At 40.6% G+C, this 22,480-nt stretch overlaps 1 protein-coding gene across 6 annotated transcripts in view; it reads left to right on the top strand.

The window, feature by feature from the left end:
- Positions 1–16,385: 16,385 nt before the first annotated feature.
- The window catches only part of Chrnb3 (cholinergic receptor nicotinic beta 3 subunit), a 36,804-nt gene continuing 30,709 nt past the window's right edge, over positions 16,386–22,480 (top strand). For 4 of the 6 annotated variants that reach the window (XM_070016060.1, XM_070016065.1, XM_070016063.1 and 1 more), the window contains exons 1-4: positions 16,386–16,544; positions 19,495–19,603; positions 20,320–20,441; positions 21,001–21,160. In XM_070016060.1, coding sequence (XP_069872161.1) covers positions 20,406–20,441; positions 21,001–21,160 — 196 coding nt within the window. In that variant the 5' untranslated portion in view covers positions 16,386–16,544; positions 19,495–19,603; positions 20,320–20,405. The remainder of the gene's footprint in view (positions 16,545–19,494; positions 19,604–20,319; positions 20,442–21,000; positions 21,161–22,480) is intronic. The other 2 variants (XM_070016062.1, XM_070016061.1) reach the window with 2 other exon arrangements.

The raw sequence follows: 22,480 nt of genomic DNA, 5'->3' as shown, positions 1-22,480 counted from the left end.
GAATCCAAAAAAACTATAGAAAGAATCAACAAAACAAAGAGTTGGTTCTTCGAAAAACTTAACAAAATTGACAGACCCTTAGCAAACCTTATCAGAAAAAGGAGAGAACACACCCAAATTAATAAACTCAGAGATGAGAATGGAAACATCACCACGGAAACAACCAAGATTCAGAACATTATAAGGGAATACTTCTCAAAACTTTATGCTAATAAGTTTGAGAACTTGACAGAAAGGGACCTTTTCCTAGCAAATATTGACATGCCAAAACTAAACCAAGATGAGTTAAACCAGCTTAACAGGCCCATATCAAGCATTGAAATAGAAACAGCAATAAGAGACCTCCCAGCTAAGAAAAGTCCAGGACCAGATGGTTTTACAGCGGAATTTTACAAGGCCTTCAAAGCAGAGCTCACACCAATACTCCTCCAACTCTTCAATGAAATTGAAAGAGAAAGCTCACTACCGAACACCTTCTATGAAGCCATCATTACCCTCATCCCAAAACCAGGCAGGGACTCATCAAAGAAAGAGAACTATAGACCCATTTCTTTGATGAACATTGATGCAAAACTTCTCAACAAAATTTTGGCCAATCGACTTCAACAATTCATCCAAAAAATCATACACCATGATCAAACAGGATTCATTTCAGGGATGCAAAGCTGGTTCAATATACGCAAATCAATTAATATTATTCATCACATCAATAGGAGCAAGAATAAGAACCACATGGTTATCTCAATAGATGCAGAAAAAGCATTTGACAAGATCCAACACCCCTTTATGATGAAGGTTCTGGAAAAATTAGGAATCCATGGATCATTCCTCAATACAATAAAGGCTGTATATGACAAACCCACAGCCAGCATTATACTCAATGGTGAAAAACTAAAGCCATTTCCTCTTAACTCAGGAACAAGACAAGGATGCCCACTCTCTCCACTTCTCTTCAATCTAGTATTAGAATGCCTAGCTACAGCAATAAGACAAGATGCAGACATAAAGGGGATCCAAATAGGGAAAGAAGAAATAAAACTCTCCCTCTTTGCAGAGGACATGATCTTGTATTTAAAGAATCCCATAGACTCCACTCCCAAATTACTCAAGCTGATTCAAAACTTTGGCAAAGTAGCAGGTTATAAAATTAACCCCCAAAAATCAATGGCTTTTCTATATGCCAACAATGAGAAAAGTGTGGCTGAAATTAGGAAAGCAACTCCATTTGTAATAGCCCCACAAAAAATAAAATACCTAGGAATTAACTTAACCAAAGAAGTGAAGGACCTCTATGATGAAAACTTTAAAATCTTGAAAAAGGAAATCAACACAGAACTTAAAAAATGGCAAAACCTCCCATGCTCCTGGATTGGCAAGATTAACATCGTGAAAATGGCAATACTTCCCAAGGCTATCTACAAATTCAACGCGATACCTATCAAAATTCCACCCTCATTCTTCAAGGAAATAGAAGAGGCAATCCAAAAATTCATATGGAACAATAAAAGACCCCGAATAGCAAAAACGCTCCTCAACGGAAAGAACACTGCTGGAGGAATATCAATACCAAATTTCAAACTCTACTATAAAGCCATAGTAATCAAAACAGCTTGGTATTGGCATAAGAACAGACCTCAGGACCAATGGAATAGAATTGAAAACCCAGAAATGAACCTACAGACCTATAGCCATCTAATCCTCGATAAGGAAGCTAAAACAATAGAATGGAAGAAAGACAGCCTCTTCAGTAAATAGTGCTGGCAAAATTGGTTAACTACATGTAGAAAACTAAAGCTAGATCCTTATATATCACCCTGCACCAGAATCAACTCCAAATGGATCAAAGACCTTGAACTCAAAGCAGACACTCTGAAAACATTACAGGATGGAATAGGAGAAACCCTAGGTCTCCTTGGCTCAGGCCGAAATTTTCTGAATAGAGACCCGGAAGCACAACAAATCAAAGAAAGGTTGGACAAATGGGATTGCATAAGGTTGCAGAGCTTCTGCAGGGCAAATGACATAGCTAGCAAGATCAATAGAAAGCCCACGGATTGGGAGAAGATCTTTACCAGCCATACAACGGACAAGGGTCTCATATCTAAAATATACTTGGAACTCAAAAAATTAAACCACCCAACAACAAATCCTCAAAGAAACAACTGCCCAATAAATAAGTGGGCGAAAGACTTAAAGAGAAGCTTCTCTGAAGAAGAAAGAAGGCTGGCCAATAGACACATGAAGAAATGTCCAACATCCCTAGCCATAAAAGAAATGCAAATCAAAACAACATTGAGATATCACCTCACTCCAGTTAGAACAGCAAAAATCAAGAACTCTAACAACAACAGATGCTGGAGGGGATGTGGACAGAAAGGAACCTTACTTCATTGTTGGTGGGAATGTAAACTTGTTCAACCACTTTGGAAAGCAGTATGGAGGTTCCTCAAAAGACTTCACATAGATCTCCCCTATGATCCAGCAATCCCACTTTTGGGCATTTACCCAAATGTTTACAAACAAGACCACACTAAAGCTACCAGCACAACTATGTTTATTGCAGCATTATTTACCATAGCTAAGATATGGAACCAACCCAGATGCCCCTCAGTAGATGAATGGATCAAGAAAATGTGGTATATATACACAATGGAATTCTATGCCTCCATCAGAAAGAATGACATTTCCCCATTTGTTAGGAAATGGAAAGGTTTGGAAAAAATTATATTAAGTGAAGTAAGCCAGGCCCAAAGAAACATAGGTCCCATGGTTTCCCTTATTTGCAATATCTAGTATAGGTATGAGTCAAGCGGAAAAGGTCAGATAATGTGATGTTAGGAAAATGAACCCTTAAATATGTATTTTAATTTTTTCGTTTCTTTCATGCATGTGTTTCTAACGCATTTATAAGATTATTTCTTTGTTGCTTTGTATGTCCCTCCCCCACAGTGTAACCCCTGCTTTCACTATATTTGATGTCAGTATAACATGTGGAGGAGATGGGGACAAACAAGTCGTTTAAGGATTCAGGTGGACCTGTTGCAACAATGAGAAGTACAAAATGTCATGTCAAAACCAACTTTACAATGTCGGTGTGTGGGGGGGGGAGGGGGGTATAATTGGGTGGGGGAGGGGGGAGGCTGGGAAGGGAGGTGAAGGGTAAACAAAGGAGGAGGCTGCAATGCTTGGTAAGAAATGTATGCATTATCCTGCCCATGTAATTGTAGCCCCTCTGTACAGTATGTTCTCCAATAATATAAAATAAAATTATAAAAAAAAAAGAAGTCATTTGGGTCCTCTGAATATCCCAAATAATTCCAGAATTCTATATTGCCTATAAGATATGCTATAATTTATATCTAGAATGTCTCCCAAAGGTCTATATGTTAAAAGTTTGGTCCCCAGCCTTTGGTACTGTTGTTAGGTGGTAGAACTTTTTTGGAGGTTAGACCTAGTAGAAGAAGGTTAGGTCACCAAGGGCTTACCCTTGAAGGAGATATTGGGACCCTTCCTTTCCTGTTCTTTTTTTTTTAATTTTAATTGTGAAAATACCATACAGAGGGGTTACAATTACATGGGCAAGGTAATGAGTACATTTCTTATCAAGCATTGTTGCCTCCTCCTTTGTTTCCCCTTCCCTCCTTTGTTTGCCCCCCCCCCCCCCGCACCCCCACTCCCCATCCCCCTCCCAGGCCAAAGTTGTAAAGTTCGTTTTTTGACATAACGATTTTTATATCTCATTGTTGCAATGGGTCCACCTGTATCCCTATTTAAACAATTTGTTTTTTCCCTTCACCTTCCACAAATTATACCAACATCAAATACAGTGAAAGCAGGGGTTATACTGTTGGGGAGGGACATACAAAGCAACAAAGAAATCATCTTATAAATATGTTAGAAACAATCACAAGAAAGAAAAATCATTTGAATCCTTATCTTCAGGTTCATTTCGCCTAATATCAACTTATCTGACCGTTCTGCTTGTCTCAGACATATACTAGTTATTGCAAATAAGGGAAACCATGGGACCTATGTTTCTTTGGGCCTGGCTTACTTTACTTAATATAATTTTTTCCAAATCTTTCCATTTCCTAACAAATGGGGCAATATCATTCTTTCTGATGGAAGCATAGAATTCCATTGTGTATATATACCACATTTTCTTGATCCATTCATCTACTGAGGGGCATCTGGGTTAGTTCCATATCTTAGCTATGGTAAATAATGCTGCAATAAACATAGTCGTGCTGGTAGCTTTAGTGTGGTCTTGTTTATGAACATTTGGGTAAATGCCCAAAAGTAGGATTGCTGGGTCCTAGGGGAGCTCTATGTGGAGTCTTTTGAGGAACCTCCATACTACTTTCCAAAGTGGTTGAACAAGTTTACATTCCCACCAACAATGCAGTAAGGTTCCCTTTTGTCCACATCCCCTCCAGCATCTGCTGTTGTTAGAGTTCTTGATTATAGCCATTCTAACTGGGGTAAGGTTGTTTTCCTGTTTGTTTTTTATACTTCCTAGCTGCCATGAGGTGAGCAGCTTCAGTTCTCACAGTACTCCCAACTCATGTGCTGTCACAAGCCCAAAAGAAGAATCCTGCCAAACTGTGGCACCAAATAAATCTTCTCTTCTCTTATTAAGTCGCTTTATCTCAGAAATTCATTACAGCAATGGAAAGCTAACATAAGAGAGAAAGAGAAACTCAGTGGTTTCACAGTGTTTATATCCCAGTGTTTATATCTTTCTTTCTTGTTTAATATTGCAAAGCAGCAGCTATTCTACTACCTGTGCCTCTGATTTCCCCTTCTACCCACTTATCTGCAGGGCACACTAAATCTGTTCCATTTGTCCTCCAGTGACAAAGGCCAGCATCCCAAACTAAGATTTTCTGCTGTCAGTATACATTGACAATTACCTGTTTTCCCCAAGAAGCAAAATGATGTGTAACTAGTACTGTCTGTTTTTAATAGCTTCAGGCAGAGTCTCAGTAATAGCTACTACCTATGTGTTTGGTTAGCCCTTTTAGATTTTGTTAGGTATTGATAGCCAATTTATAGGTCTGTAGTTTCTAGAATATATTTGCTCTTTCCTGTTGAAATATTTCAGTCTTTAAATGTTGTCTAGGGTTCTAGTGCCTCCAAAAATTGAAGTAAATTTGCTAAAGATTAAATTTTTGATTTTCAATAAACTTTCTTGAGTGCTATTCATGTCCATTGAGAAATATCAAAGAAGACCACATTTGGCTATTCTTATTTCTTATACCATCTTTCCCAAGAAAATTCCTTTCCTCAACACATGTATCATTTTATACTTGCCTACCTAGTATTACTCTAGATAAGAACTCAGCAAATAAAAATAATATCAGGCTACATACAGCCCTAGTTTGGTGACTACAGTGACAAGGAAAGGAGTTAAATTCGTTTCCAAAGTTTAAATGTTTTTCCAGAGGATAAAATAATCTCTAATAGATTTTGAGGAGCTGCTTCAAGGAACATACCTAACTACAGTTTATCAAGCCTAGAAGGCTGTGCCTGTGATTTAGGACTACTTTAACTGTGTGTGTCTTGCTAGTCATTAGGAACTCACAGTGCACTGGAAACTTGAAGTGCAGCACTACTTGAGGGCAGCACAAGTCAAAACAGCCATGGCATGTTGTCCCTTGTACTGTCACAGTGCCCTGGGGATGTTGAGGGAATTGGAGTACCTGTAGCACCACTTGTGATGAGCTTGGAATACAGAACTTGTTCAGAGTAATAGATTGTAAAGTTATGTTATTTGTAGATTCATACTAAGGGTAATCTCCTAACCCAAGCTTTGTTTATGCTACTCATAGGTCTCCACTAATTTAGGGGTATCATAACAAAACATAGGAGTATTAGAAGATTTGTGCAATTGGCAAACTAACAAACACACAAAGGAAAAACTTTCATAATTACATCCAAACAGTAGCTACTCAGCTAAGACAAAGTTCTCAGGAAATTTTCAACAGTTTCAAAGCAAAAAGGAACACTTTGGATCTCTCTATTGACTGTACTTAAATCAAAGTACATTTGCTCTCATACTCTAGGAAAAGATGACTTTGATTTAAGAAGCATCCAAAACTGTGCCCAAATTTTCACGGTTTAAAATGTAATTTATACTGCTTCTTAGCTTAAGGGAGATCTCAGTTGCTTTCAGAAAATCTCCCCGTGTGGGTTAAGGTAACTGGTTGTGAAGAAGAAGAACATTCAGAACAAAGGAGGAATGTACAGAGACAGGAGCCAAGGAAAAGAAAAGGTGGGGAAGGAGATGAACACAACAGGGGCAGATGAGAACTCTCATCCAAACCTACATCACATAATTATTATTTCAATGTACATTTATCTCTTTTTCCAAGTTCCCAGTAAAGACCTTTAAAATTGCAGTTGTACAAATTTCCTTAATCATGTAAATGTTGGTAAGAATGGGAGAAACTGGAATTCTTATACACTGTTGGTGGAAATGTAAAATGGTACAGCTATTGTAGAGTCATGTGCTTATCATATGATAAAATCCATCATTTCCACCCCTAGGTATAAAAAAGAATCAAGCTAATTACCGATGGCTCATACCTGTAATCCCATGCACTCAAAAGATTGAGATTTGAGAATCCCATTCAGAGTCAGCCTGGGAAGAAAAGCCTGTGAGACACTGATCTCCAGTTACCCAGAAAAAGCAAGAAGTGGGGGAATGGTTCAAGTGGTAGAATTTCAGCTTTCAGTGAAAAGCTAAGTGACAATGAGAAGCCCTGAGGCCCTTGAGTTCAAGACCCAGTTCTGAAATAAAATAAAAAAAAAAACCAGCAAAAGCAGAAATTAAGAGATGCTTTTTAAAATTTAAATTTTATCTTTAAGTACTTGTAAAATAGCATATGAATACAATAAATCTTGAATGATATTGATATCACCTTTATCATCATTCTCCCCTTCCTCCCAATCCAACCACTTCCCTCAGTTTTCTTAGTTTGTAGAATATGCACTGGACTTTTTTGTTGTTGTTGGTTGTGGGGCTTGAACTCTGGGTCTGGGCTCTGTCCCTCAGCTCTTCAGCTCAAGGCTAGCGCTCTACCACTTGAGCCACAACACCACTTCTGGTTTCTGGTGGTTTATTGGAGATAAGAGCTTCATGACCTTTCCTGACTTTCCTGGTCTGGCTTTGAACTGCAATTCTCAGATCTCAGCCTCCTGCATAGCTAGAATTATAGGCATGATCCACCAGCACCTGACACATTGGATTTTATAACTACATTCTGTCCCCTTCTCTTTATTTGTCTACCCTGATCCCCTTAGTCCACTCCCAACTTTCAAGTACCCAATTCCTAGTGTTTATTTTGCTGGATTGTTAGTCTTCCTAAGGCATTACATCATTTGAGCTCTCCCCTGAATCTACCATATTTGGGTTAATACACTTGTGTACACTTGGATTCCACCCTGAAGTGAATGTCTTATATTTATAGATTAATTCTAGTTTTCAGATATAAAATATTCATCCATTGTCTCAACAGATATGCTTTTATTCTCATATTCTTAGCAACATTATGCAGAATAGCCAAAAGATGGAAGTAACCTGAGTGTCCTTCAATGAACAAATATATATATATACTTACATACATATAATCGCATTTGCATACAAAGTAGTATCTACGCACAATAGTATATGCATACCATGTGGTATATGCAATAGTATATACTAAATGTAATATATACAATAATAATTCACCCCTGAAAAAGGAAAGAAATGATAATACCAATAAGTCTTGAAGAAAATATGCTAATGAAATAAGCCAATCACACAAACTAAAGCAAGGTATGATTCTACCTACATGAAGTATCTAGAGTACTCACATTCAGAGATGGAAATAGAAGGTGATTTCCATGTTTGGGAAAAGAAGAAAATGAGATATTATTGTTTAGTGGGTACAGAGTTTCTGTTTTGCAAGATAAGTGACTTGGAGGTGGATGGGATACTTCATACTACTGAACTGCATCTTTTAAAGATGGTTAGAATGGTGAATTTTGTATTGTGTGTATTTTAGTACGTGTGTGTGTATGTGTGAGTGTGTGTGTACATGTACCATTACTGGGGCTTGAACTTAGGGCCTGAGCATTGTCCTTGACTTTTTTACTCAAGGATTGTGCTCTATTACTTGAGCCACAGCTCCACTTCTGGCTTTTTGGTGGTTAATTGGAAATAAGAGTCTTACAGACTTTCCCGTCCAGGTAGCAAAGATTACAGACATGAGCCACCAGTACCAAACTATTTTAGCACAGTTTTAAAAAAAGATTTTTAAAACATCAAGGGACAGGTTTCATTTTTTTCTTGGGGGGGGGGGTCTGGTCGTGGAGCCTGAATTCTGGGCCTGGGCACTGTCCCTCAGCTCTTCAGCTCAAGGCTAGCACTAGAACCACTTGAGCCACAGCGCCACTTCCGGCTTTTTTCTTTTTGCTTATGTGGTGCTGAGGAATCAAACCCAGGGCCTCAGGCATGCAAGGCAAGCGCTCTACCACTGAGCCACCTTCCCAGCCCAGGTTTCAGATTTTTAAAACCTAAACCTCAAAGGATAGATTTCTTTTTTGGAGCGCCAGACCTCCACGACCCACGCTGGATGCCACAGATGACATGGCAACTGTGTGCACATGCAGATCATTAATCCTACCCCAACTTTCCTGAATTGGAAACTCTGAGTCTGGGATTTAAGATTTTAATAATAATGAACCCCCTCACCACCCATCCCAAAAGTCTGGGTATTAATGGTTTGTTCTCCTAGGTGGTGCTCTTGGGAGATGGTGAAAATTGTAAGAGGTGGGTCCTTGTGAGGGTTCTTAGGTCACCCGTGGGTATATGCCTTCTGAGGAGGGTATAGAGCCCAAATCCTTTCCTTTGTTCTCTCCTCTCCTTCCCTCCCCTCCACCTCCCTCTCTCTTTCCTCCCTGGCTTGTGTATGCATGGTTTTTGCTCTATCACAAGCTTCCATTTTGATGTGCTGCTTTACCACAGGCACAAAGCTATGAGGCCATCAGGTTATGAACTAAACCTCCAAAACTGTGATCATGACAGATCTCTCCTCCTAGCAGCACACACTTTTCTCACCCTTGTATGCAGGAAGATTTTATGTTTGAGGCCAGTCTATACTACAAACTAGACTCGGCTTAAAAAGGTACCACCACTGTCACATAAGAAGAAAATCCCAATTTTTTTCTCCATATAAGGTGATTGTCTCAGGTATGATGTTATTCAAAAAGCTAAGGCATAGGCCCACTAGGTAATTCCAATGTTTCTCAAGTCTGGAAAAATAATACACCAGGAAAATAGAGATGGGACGGTTACCAGGGATATGTTTTGAGATTCAGACTATATGTTGAAGGATAGAAAAACATGATGCAACAGTGGGTTGGTTGTGGAGCAGACAAGAGGAGAAATGGATTGAGAAAGGTTGAATAGATATTTATTGAATGAATGAGTGAATGCATTTTAAGATATTTTGTCTCCAATTTTTCTTATTTCACTCTTTTTTTCCCCAGTCCTGGGGCTTGAACTCAGGGCCTGAGCACTGTCCCTGAGCTTATTTTGCTTCAGGCTAGCACTCTACCACTTGAGCTGCAGACCACTTCCACCTTTTTCTGTGGAAGAATCAAACCCAGGGCTTCATGTATGCTGGGCAAGCACTCTACCACGAAGCCACATTTCCAGCCCTTATTTCACTCTTGAGTCAGAGGAAAGGCATAATATCTCAGAGCATTAGTCTGGAGAACATGAAACAGACCATGCTGGTTGATATGTAAGCTGGGGAAACCAGGGCAAGGTAGGTCCTACTCAAATGTTCCAGTGCATGGCAGATAATGGTAGAGTCACAGAGTTGGTGAATCATAAACACATACCCAAGAGGGTTTGGAACACACCTCTTCTTTCTTGTGCTAATGTCAGCAGGAAGTGGTCTGAGATGTGGCCAGAGCTCAGGGGTTTTCTGGGACAGAGGAGTTTCTGTTTCAAAATTGGGACAATGCTGGAAAAACCAGCATAGTTGGTTTCCCTTGCCATAGCAAAGATGCAGAGTTCTCGATACTAAAGAATACCCTGTGGTTCATCTCTAGCTGCAGATTAGAATTTCCTCAGGAGTTTGTTTTACAAATCTAATTCCCCAGCCTTATACCACATCAACTCAATGAACACACATTGGTGCATAAGTCAGACATCAATATTTTTTGAAGTACTTCCAAGGGATTGTGTGTGTGTGTGTGTGTGTGTGTGTGTGTGTGTGTGTGTGTGTGTGTGTGTGCATGCATGCGTGTGCGTGCGTGCGCGCTCGCGAGCACACATGAGCACACATGCTGGTACTGGGGCTTGGACTCAGGGCTTCACATCTTACTTGGCTTTTTCCTTCAAGGCTGTTACTCTATCATTTGAGACATACCTTCACTCTCCATTATGGGATTCTGATAAACAGCTGGGATTAAGGAATCTGATTTAACAAAAATTCTTTTCTTTGAGGTCACATGATTACTAAAGGGTGTGAAAGTTAGTTTCTGATTATATAAAAATTATTATAACTGGGCTGGGAAGGTGGCTCAGTGGTAGAGCGCTTGCCTTGCATGCCTGAGGTCCTGGGTTTGATTCCTCAGCACCACATAAGCAAAAAGAAAAAAGCCGGAAGTGGCACTGTGGCTCAAGTGGTAAAGCGCTAGCCTTGAGCTGAAGAGCTGAGGGACAGTGCTCAGGCCCAGAGTTCAGGCCCCACGACCGGACCCCCCCCAAAAAAAATATTATTATAACTAAGTAGCTGTACAAAGGAATTTCAATCAGCATATCAGCTTATGAGAACAACACATCTTGATTGATATGTCCCTCTTCCATCATTGTCTACCATCTAACCCAACTCCACCTATCCCCTCAAGTAAACTGGTTCCACTTTCACTTTTGTGTATTGAATATTATTATTGCATTCTCCCACCCTTCCTCTCTCTATTCATCTGCCCTTCTTTTCCCTTGAACCTATATCTTTGTGGCAAAATATATTTTAGTTTTCTGGTATTCATTTTGTTAAACTGTAGGTTAGTTGTTTGAAGGAGTTACACCATCGGAATCCTCTGCTGATCATACCATATTGGGTTTCTAGGGCTGGTGATTTACTTGCTAAACAATCCTTTTACAGATAATAATTACCAAGTCATTACCTGCCAACCACACTCCTACCCAGTCCTATTAACCAGGGTGACTGGCCCTCAATGAGACCTTTGGGCTTCTGGCTATATGTACTCACTGTTGAAATCCAGGGCATATTTCTTTGAGCCTGACTCTCTTCCCTACTGCAAGCTCCATGTTCCCCTGAGCTGGTCTTTCATATGCAGCACTAATTGCCTAATTTTTCTCTTTTACTCCTAGTTTCATGTTTGACCCTAGCACCTTCTCACTTCAGTTGATCTGTTTTAGGCACTTGGGAAGGCTACCTGAGTTAGAAGCCCATCTCAGCAGCAATCTATCTGGCTAGCACCCCCAGCAGGAGGGGTTTAGACAAGGCTTCTTTAATCACCTGGATGGGTAAAACAGGCTTAGCAAAGATGACCAGCAATGTCTGGACATTGTCTAGGGAAACTTACTTGTCTAGGAAAACTTACTGAGGAAGGACAGTGGAAGGAAGCTTGCATGAGAAAGGGAAGCCCCAGAAAAGAAATGGGATGTGTGTAGGGGGGAAGCAGGTAGAGAATGAGGAGTGAGCCAGTCGTGGTTGTGCATGCCTATAATCCCAGCATTGGCCAACTTGGCCTAAAGGGTAAGACTCTGTCTCAAATTACCAAATTAATGAAGAAAGAGGAGGCAAAAGCTGGGTGCTGGTGGCTCACGCCTGTAATCCTAGCTACTCAGGAGGTTGAGATCTGAGGATCATGGTTCAAAGCCAGCCTGGGCAGAAAAATCCATAAGACTCTTATCTCCCATTAAAAAACAAAAAACAAAATGAAACAAAACAAAACAAAACAAAAAACAACCATAGAAATCAGGAAGTGGCACTGTGTTTCAAGTGGTAGAGTGCTAGCCTTGAGTTGAAGAGCTGAGGGACAGCACCCAGGCCCAGAGTTCAAGCCCCACAACTGACAAAAAAAAAAGAAAAGAGGAAGAAGAGGAGGAGGAGGAGAGAAAAGTAGGCACTAACAGGGGTCACTTCTAACAGGGTCACTTCCCAACCTCACAGACATCTTCCCAGTGACACTGGCTTCAGGGTGTTCTGTAACCTGGGCCTTCAGGGTCACAGACTCCTGGCAGCCCTTTCCTTCCTCATGGTGTTTTAGTGTGGTTTGGCCCACAGTCAGCAACTGCTTGCTCCTAGCCCTTGTAGCAGTTTAAGTTGGAAGTGTTGTCAGCTAGCGGTCAGTGGTCTGTAACCTTGGCTTCTCTTCAGAACCATGTGGCTCCATTCCAGACCCACTGAATCAAAATTCCTTGGGGGAGGATCCAGGAATCTGGTTTTCAAAGCTCCTCAGTCACGGGGCATCTTAAGAAGGTCTGGGAGACATTGCCTTCCCACAATATCACCAAGCTTGGCCCTGGCTAGGTGCTCCACTCGGGCACTAACCTGATTCCTGCCATGGTGGGCAACCACATTTGCCCTCTCAGCCATCCAGGCCACAGGCTGAGAGCTCCTGTAGGTTTGCTGCTATGGAGCTGTGTGTGAAAGCAGGGAGCTGTTAGACTGACACCCTCTGTTCTGCTTTGGATTTATGTAGCATATATATAATTTTTTGTGATTAAATTATTACATAAATTTCACAAATTTCATAGTATTATGAGATAGTGATACTTAGTCACAAGCACATTCTAAACTTCATGAGGCACATTATCATTATTGTGGTCTATAAACTCTGTGAATTCTATGTGCTTTGACAATACAGCTATTTCTTCCACTTTGGGTAATATGTACATTTCTTTCCTTTTGCTTAGTGTCAGCTGTTCCCTCTTTCCTTCTCCCTCCCTCTCTCCTATCGCTGCCATTGAGTTGCTTCGTTGGTTTTCACCATGTTCAGTGCAGCTGGTGGGTTCCACTGTTGCATGCTTTCCCATTTCCCTCTGATTCTGTGTCCTTGTCCTAGTTTCCCTCAGACATGTGCATATATACCATATATGTGGTCAGCAGCATGGGGTCATTTAGTAATGATACAACAAGATGAGTGGAGGTCCTTTGTTTCTCAAGTCCTGTTTACTTTGTTGTATCACCTTACATTTTGTATTTAACATCCACATATCAGGGAGACCATGTGCCATTTGTCTCTTTGCTCTTGGCTTACCTCACTCAAAATTATTTTTTTCTAGTTCCATCCATTCCCCTGTGAATGCCATTATGTTGTCCTTTCTAATGGCTGCATAATATTCCATTGTATAAAGGTACCACAGGGCTGGGAAGTTGGCTCAGTGGTAGAGCGCTTGCCTTGCATGCATGAGGCCCTGAGTTTGATTCCTCAGCACCACATAAGCAAAAAGAAAAAAGCCGGAAGTGGCACTGTGGCTCAAGTGGTAGAGCGCTAGCCTTGAGCTGAAGAGCTGAGGGACAGCGCCCAGGCCCAGAGGTCAGGCCCCATGACCGGAAAAAAAAAAAAAAAAGGTACCACAATTTTTGGATCCATTCATCTTTAGTGGGGCATCTGGGTTGTTTCCATATCTTGGCTATTGTGAACAGTGTAACAGTGTGTGGCATGTATTCTTTTTTTTTTTTATTTTATTTTATTTTTTGTGAGCATACTGTACAGAGGGGTTACAATTACATGGGCAGGATAATGTGTACATTTCTTATCAAGCATTGCAGCCTCCTCCTTTGTTTACCCTTCACATCCCTTCCCAGCCTCCCGCCCACTCCCCACCCAATCCTCCCCCCCTCCTCCCCCCCACACCATCCCCCCCCCTCAATGTTGTAAAGCTCATTTTGGACATGACAACTTGTACTTCTCATTGTTGCAACAGGTCCACCTGTATCCTTAAACGACTTGTTTTTCCCCATCTCCTCCACAAGTTATACTGACATCAAATATAGTGAAAGCAGGGGTTATACTGTGGGGGAGGGACATACAAAGCAACAAAGAGATAATCTTATAAATGCCTTAGAAACAAATGCATGAAAGAAAAAAACATTAAAATACATATCTAAGTGTTCATTTTCCTAATATCATATTATCTGACCTTTTCCGCTTGACTCATACATATACTAGATATTGCAAATAAGGGAAACCATGGGACCTATGTTTCTTTGGGCCTGGCTTACTTCACTTAATATAATTTTTTCCAAACCTTTCCATTTCCTAACAAATGGAGCAATGTCATTCTTTCTGATGGAGGCATAGAATTCCAGTGTGTATATATACCACATTTTCTTGATCCATTCATCTACTGAGGGGCATCTGGGTTAGTTCCATATCTTAGCTATGGTAAATAATGCTGCAATAAACATAGTTGTGCTGGTAGCTTTAGTGTGGTCTTGTTTGTAAACATTTGGGTAAATGCCCAAAAGTGGGATTGCTGGATCATAGGGGAACTCTACGTGAAGTCTTTTGAGGAACCTCCATACTGCTTTCCAAAGTGGTTGAACAAGTTTACATTCCCACCAACAATGAAGTAAGGTTCCCTTCTGTCCACATCCCCTCCAGCATCTGTTGTTGTTAGAGTTCTTGATTTTTGCCATTCTAACTGGAGTGAGATGGTATCTCAATCTTGTTTTGATGTTGAGCATTTCTTCATGTGTCTATTGGCCAGCCTTCTTTCTTCTTCAGAGAAGTTTCTCTTTAAGTCTTTAGCCCATTTATTTATTGGGCAGTTGTTTCTTTGAGGATTTGTTGTTGGGGGATTTAATTTTTTGAGTTCCTTCCTTATGAGACCCTTGTCTGTTGTATGGCTAGTGAAGATCTTCTCCCAATCCGTGGGCTTTCTATTGATATTGCTAGCTATGTCCTTTGCCACGCAGAAGCTCTGCAACTTCATGCAATCCCATTTGTCCAACCTTTCTTTGATTTGTTGTGTTTCCGGGTCTCTGTTCAGAAAATTTCAGCCTGAGCCAAGGAGACCCAGGGTTTCTCCTATTCCATCCTGTAATGTTTTCAGAGTGTCTGCTTTGACTTCGAGGTCTTTGATCCATTTGGAGTTGATTCTGGTGCAGGGTCATATATAAGGATCTAGCTTTAGTTTTCTACAAGTAGTTAACCAATTTTGCCAGCACCATTTACTGAAGAGGCTGTCTTTCTTCCATTCTATTGTTTTAGCTCCCTTATCGAAGATTAGATGGCTATAGGTCTGTAGGTTCATTTCTGGGTTTTCAATTCTATTCCATTGGTCCTGAGGTCTGTTCTTTTGCCAATACCTGTAGCATGTATTCTTAAAAGTTAATATTTAAGGAACAAATGATACCTAAAGTTTACAATCTTTAAGAAGTTCAAGGAAAAAAAAAAGTTCAAGGGGCACCGGTGGTTCATGCCATCTCAAACTAGAGGTTGAGAACTGAGAATTGCAGTTTGAAGCTAGACCAGGCAGAAAAGACTATAAGACTCGTATCTCCAATTAACCACCAGTATACCAGAAGTAAGGCAGTAGCTTAAGTGGTAGACTATCAGCCTTAACTGAAAAAGCTAAAGGACAGTGCCTAGGCCCTGAGTTCAAGCCCCAATACTGTAAAACAATTTTTTTGAAAGGAAATGGAAAGACTTGGAAAAAATCATATTAAGTGAAGTAAGCCAGACCCAAAGAAACATAGGCTCCATGGTTTCCCTCATTTGTAATAACTAGAATATGTCTAGGATAGTTCTAGCAGAGGATCACAACAGCTCAGTAGCTATGTACATATGACCATATAAAATGATGCTAATCAAAATGAACTCCAAGATATGGAAACAAGAGATTTCTTCTTAGTGTACTGTTTGCAGTTATTTCTTTTTCTTTCGGTTTTTCCTGATTGCATATCACCTTTACAATTACATTTAAAAAAAAGAAAGAAAGAAAGAAAAAGAAAAAAGAAAAAGCTCAAGTGAAGCTATACAATCTATTGCCCACCAGGAGGCGCCAAAGTCTGACACATCATCATATTTGTTTTCCTCTTGTTCCAATGTCCAGGTCTGCTAATGCTGAACCTGGGGAGACTGCAAAGCATTGGAAAAATGGTTGAGTTATCATATTAATATAATCATACTAATGACTCTCTTTCTCTCTCTCGTTTAGTAAGTTTATAACAACAGCATTTTCCATTAAAGGAAATGTTAGTTATCAAAAGATAAGGTATTGTTTTGGAGGGCAGCGAGAAGTTCAAATTCAGACACTATAAACTTTCAGACCCTCAGACTTCTGAATGCTGACAGCAGCCATTAGTACTTTCCACAGACACAGTTCTCAGCAGCAAGAAGGGGAAGTGAGCATTTGAACTTCTAGCATTGTTAGCCAGCTACAGCCAGACTGACACAAGAATGGCTGAGATACGAAACACAAGGAAGGCCCAATGAGAAGGGAATTTGCAAACTCTCAAGTACCCAAGGAATGGCAGATGGAGATCATAAAGCTTCTATGGCGGGTACGTGTTCTCTTGTATTTCTCAATCAGTTGATACACTCTTCTTAATATGATAACAAGAAATTCTTTTTTAGGGGGGTAAGGGATAATACTTAGGGTCTCACACTTGCTACACAGGCACTCTATCACGGAGCCACACTTTCAGCCTTTTTCAGCACTGGATATTTTTAGACAAGGTTTCACTTCTTTCCCTGGGCAATTGAAATCTGCCTGTTTTAGGTTTCCCTTGGTAGCTGGGATGACAAGTGAGTGCTACCACATGTAGCTTGAGATGGAGTAGTTAAGATAGTTAAGAGTTAAGTAGTTAAGAGTTTCTCAGACTTTCCTGTCTTGGCTTGCCTCAAACCATGTTCTTCCTGATCTTAGCTTCAGAAGTATTACAGGTATGAGAAATCAGCACCTGTCTGGTAACAGGAAATTCTTAAGAGTCATGGTACTATATTAGAACCCTATGAAACCCTGTTTTTAATTTTTTTTTAAAGCTCCAGTTCACTCCCTTGAAGGAAATACCATACTAGGAGCAAAAATGGCCTACCTCTGAGAACTCTAAAGTCCCTGGTCTCTGTCCCCAGGAGAAAGGGAAAAGACTTATCTTCCTTAATTGGAACCCAAAGCGCAATATATATACAGATATACAGATATATCTGTATATATACACACATATATGTATATGTAAATATATATATAATATATATATATGTTTCCTGGCTTTTGTTTCTATAATAGCATTGTTTATGGGCAAAGTTTGAGAGACTGGCTCCCCAGTTCTGGCCAAGACTGTTAATAAATTTATTTTTCCATTCTTTACATATTTTGTGTCATTTTCTCTTACTATAAGGGAGTATTGGGGCTCAGAGCAGCCTTTGGCAGGGCTTTGGTAACAGTACAAACACCCTAACAGCACTAGGCTATGGGATCTTGGTTGTCATCAGCATGTTTTGATGTGATTCACTACAATGACTCTGCCCTGCCCTCCCTGGATTCCATTTTGTCACTGGTAAATGGTGCTGGTTTGGACAAATGAACTACCACACAAGGGATTTTCCTAAGAAGACAACTACCTAAGACCTATTGTCATTTTCTTTCTTTCTTTCCTCCTCTTTTCTTGTCAGTCGTGGGACTTGAACTCTGGGCTTGGGCGCTGTCCCTGCACTCTTCAGCTCAAGGCAAGCACTCTACCACTTGTGCCACAGCACCGCTTCCAGTTTTCTGGTGGTTTATTGGAGATAAGAGTCTCATGGACATTTGTGGCTGGGCTGGCTTTGAAAGTCAATCCTCAGATCTCAGCCTCCTGAGTAGCTAGGATTACAGGCATGAGCCACCGGTGCCCAGCTTGTTATTTTCTAATATAAACTCTTTGGTCTTTGGTAGTTTCTTCTAGAACTCCCTTTCTAGAGCCTAGATCTCTCAAGCTGCCTGGGTGCATATATTTAACTTTCTTTCTTTTTTTTTTTTTTTTGGGTCCAGTAGGGGGGCTGAACTCTGGGCCTGGGCGCTGTCCCTCAGCTCTTCAGCTCAAGGCTAGCGCTCTACCACTTGAGCCACAGCACCACTTCCGGCTTTTTTCTTATGTGGTGCTGAGGAATCGAACCCAGGGCCTCGAGCATGCAAGGCAAGTGCTCTACCACTGAGCCACCTTCCCAGCCCCATATTTAACTTTCTTACACCACATTATCCTAAACAAAACAAATTTGCAGATAGTTCCAGCAAGGCTGAGCTGCTTTGACACATTCTGAGGTGGCCAAGGCACTATCAGTACTGTGTAATTATATTCCTTGCTCTCAAGGAAATTAGGGAATGTGAATATAGTCACAAAGCTAATGTATCTTATTAATATGGGCACAGCATCCCAGCCTTCTCTTCCTTGGTTTGATTCCATCAAATACAGTTGGTGATAAACTTGTAATGTTGAGAATTGCTCTGTGATCAGCTGGAACTCTTCTGTGTGTTACTTGGAAATCTGAGAAGAATTTCTCCCATCCCTAAAGATGGGACTGTGTCAGAGCTATGCAGTGACAATGGAGACCTTCTTCCCCATGATGTTCATTTGCAGAGTTCAAGCTTAACTATTTTGTTGTTGCTCTATTTGGTTTGAGTCTGCTCACCACAGTGCCACTTCTGGTTTCTTGGTGGTTTATTGGAGATCAGTCCCAGGGACTTTCGTGCCTGGGCTGGCTTTGAACAGTGATCATCAGATCTCAACCTCTGGAGTAGCTAGGATTACACTCATGAGCCATCTATACCCAGTCTTCTTTTTAGTGCCATCAAGTTTCATATTACAAATAGTACCAGTTCAGTTGAAGTTCTAATATTTACTAGATACTGGTTTGATTGTGTGTGCACAGGTGTAAGTATACATCCCTCATGTGGTCTAGAGGAAAGCAAACCACACTTTTTATGGTCTTTGGATCCAAAAAAGGGATTATAATAGTCCTAGAGCATTGGATTATACTTGCTGCAGCTTTTAGAATACCATGACAACTTTCCCTTTCAATTCAGGTGTTCCTCTCCCCTCCTTTTTAGTTTTCTTTGCTGTCTTAAGGAACTAGTTTGAGCAGTGACACAAAGTCCTTGGAATGTGCTGCAAGGTTCATTCTTCTGTGCTGACTGCATTGGGTCAGTGACTAACAGAGGTTTCAAAAATATAAAACTTACTCAAAAACACAAACTTATTCTTTATGCATAACTGAAACTTCTGTTTTTTTCTGCTTCGATAGACACATTTATCACATCCCAGGCCACTGCTGGCTGGTGTATTTGATGATTTATAGACCAAAAAGGAAATAGCACACCCTGGGTCAAAACAGGACATGTTTTTGAGAGATGCATTTATGAATTAAATACTGTAGTTTAACAGGACAGGGTTTTGAGAGATACATTTGTAAATTAAACACTGTTGTTTCCCCTCCCCTTAATTATCCACACAATGAGTGAGACTGTTTGTGTTGCAGAGACGCCAAAGCAAAAGCTGTTTCAAGACAACTCCCTTCCTGTACTTGGTGTCTGCTCTTTAAAAGTCTCAATTCACTGAAGAAACTGCTTGAAGTCCTATGAGAAAAGGTAAGAGCGCAGCCCTCTGGCACAGCCCGGAGAGCTGTAGGTCTTGGTAGGTTCAGAGAGGATCCTATCACTCAGCCTTCTGGTTGTGGCAGAGTCTAGCCAAAGGTAATACTGTTGTTCATTCCAAGGGACAGTGTCTGCCCACCACCAACGCATCCTCTGTGGTCAGAGCAGACTGGAAGCTACAGGAACCACAGAAGTAGTCTAGATTTTTCTGACACTCTAGAGAGAGGGCTGGGATCTTGTGAGTTTCCTGTCCCCTCAGTGGATGGCAGATGCTCCTTTATTTCATTTGTTGGAAAGAAAAGGGGCTACTTCTGTACACATGCTATCAGTTGGATAGGCCCTTGATGTATGGTTCTCTCCTTCCTCTCTGTGTTTGCGTTTTACTTACTCTCAAGCATGTGCATGTGGCAGGCTCTGGAGACCTCAGGAGACAAGAGCCCAAGCATTCCTCAGGAGGTCTTGGTGGAGTAGGAGGCAGCCAGGGATGAACGGGATAGAAGAGACTATGTGAGACTGAAGCATAGAGTGGGGTGGGGAGCTGAGGAAAGATAGGAGACCCCAGAGCTCAAGTGTCACCCTTCCTTGGCAGCAATGCCACTGGGATGGTTACATTGTCTGCTTCACCTTCCTGGTGTTGCCTTGAGCAATGGGGCCAAGAGTTAAGACACTGGAAACTCCAAAGCTCTGAGCCAAAATATACCTTTCCTCAGATATTGGTTGTGGTGATAGAAAGCTGTCACACCCAGTGGAGGCTTAATGTGACATCATTGAGGATTTTGAACTCAGTCATCAAATCATGGATTCCATTGCCTTGCAGTCTGTACCCATTCAGGTAACATAACCTCCTTATCTGAATAGCTCCAACTTTATACCTCTCCACTTGTGCCTCTAAGGACCCTCTGGGTGTCAACAATAAGAACCAGGTAAGCTCTGATGCAAGGTGAAATAGAAGAAAGGTGTAGGTGTGGCTGGCTTATGAATGAAAATGAAGACTTCATGCAGCAAGAACCAGGAGGACCTGGTGGGCAAATATCTGACAGTAGAAGACCATTAGGCAAGGGAGGTGGCTGGGCATGTTTATACCTGGTGAGTCTCAGGTCCAAAATGAGTAGGGAAAGCTTTTCACTAATTCCTAAGATGGGATTATAACATGCAAACTTTTTTCTTTTCCACCATAAGACAAACACTGCAACACATTCCAAAGTTGCCCAGCTTTGTCCTTTCTAAGTCACCTGCAACTGTCTGTGACAGAGTACATTAATAAGTCAGGAGTTAGGACCCAGAAATAGATTTTAGGCTGACTGGACCTGACAGCTCACAGAGATCGATGAAATGCACTTTAAGAAGCATAATGCAGAAGGAGATGTCTGGAGACTATTTTAATCTCACAGCAGGTGGCTACCGTTCCTTTGGATTCCACTGGTTTTGAACCTCTGTGTTTTCTCTTCGAAACTCCCTTTCCTACAAGGCTGTGTGATCTTTTTCAAAGAAGCATTGAGATGCTGCCAAGTTTTGTCCTGGTACCTTTTGTCCTTGGCATCATTTGCTCAGGTAAGTTCAAATTCACCTTAATTATAACTGCAGTTGTAGAATTATTTAAATTGTATCTGTAAATTCTATGGGTTTATATTCTGATCATCTTACTCCTCTGAATCACTCAAACTTAGTGGAGAGAAAGGAAAGCAAAGAAAATGTTACTGAGGGCACTGAATGTTGCTCAAAAGACTTGCAAAATACTCATCATAGAATTTACTAGATTAACTACTATGTCTATCTATAGATATTTCATTTTGTCCAATATAGCCTGTAGATCTGTACCAATATTTTGATAAATTTGTATATAAGAATTTTTTAGCATATTTAGATAGCACAACTAAATAAAAATATCTACCAAACATCTACGAATAGGGGTGTAATTGTTAGCCATCTGGAAATAGAGAAATTATTAATAAGAAAAGAGGATAATTAAAAGTTGAGAGAGAAAAGGAGAGAGGGAGAAGGAGCGGCAAGAAGAAAGGAGGAAGAAAATTCTGAGCATTTAGGAAACAGTGGTCATTTCTACCTGCCAGTCTTCTGGGATTTGGAATTGTTTCACTTTTTGTGTCAGTACCAGAAAACTCTTCTCATAGGACAAATCCATCTGTAGGCAAGTGCTGCATGATGAGAAGAGTAGTATCCCACTTGCAGTTTGTATTCATTGCTCAGTAGCCTTTTGCCACATTTGGTTATTACAATTGTCACACGAACAGCTGGAGCTAGATTTGCCCAAACCCAGAAAAAAAAAATCATAGATTTAAAGTCATAGGGCTCTGAGACAGATGTCGGCATTGTTAAACCTCCAAAATAACCTTTCATCATTCCCAGGACTCAAAGAAAACTGTAACTTCTGAGAGCATAGACATCAAACTCATTTCACTATCAGTAAAGATGTTCTCCGCAAAGTCTTAAATACAATTTGCTAATCAATAACATAATAAGCATCTCTGTGATTTAGCATGCAATTAACGCACATGTATGTGACATAATGCACATGTTCTTATGCCTTAATTTACTGAAGTCTTCTTTTTACTCTGAAAGGTTTGGTTTTTAGCATGATTTCCCCAGGAATACCATGTCACTGTTTAGCAAGGACAATTAGCATAAACTCTCATGCTTCAGCTGTGAAGTATTCTCTGTGCACAATAAATATCCTAAGAGAAAACTAGAATTGGAGGAGCACTACTGTGTAAACTTCAGAGCTTGAGCATCAAGGAGTCTGTGGTCTGGATTTGTGAACAGTTGCTTTCAAGACATGTCAGGATTAGCTTGTATCTTGTTTTGAATAGACCAAGAAGTCACTTTTGAACCACCATCAGTCTTGACTGTAAATAT

This window comes from Dipodomys merriami, unplaced genomic scaffold (assembly GCF_024711535.1).
Source record: "Dipodomys merriami isolate MVZ:Mamm:240054 unplaced genomic scaffold, mDipMer1.0.p SCAF_12, whole genome shotgun sequence".
NCBI classification, from domain to species: Eukaryota; Metazoa; Chordata; class Mammalia; order Rodentia; family Heteromyidae; genus Dipodomys; species Dipodomys merriami.
Note: the sequence above shows the minus strand (reverse complement) of the source record. Positions and strands in the feature narration are given on the sequence as shown.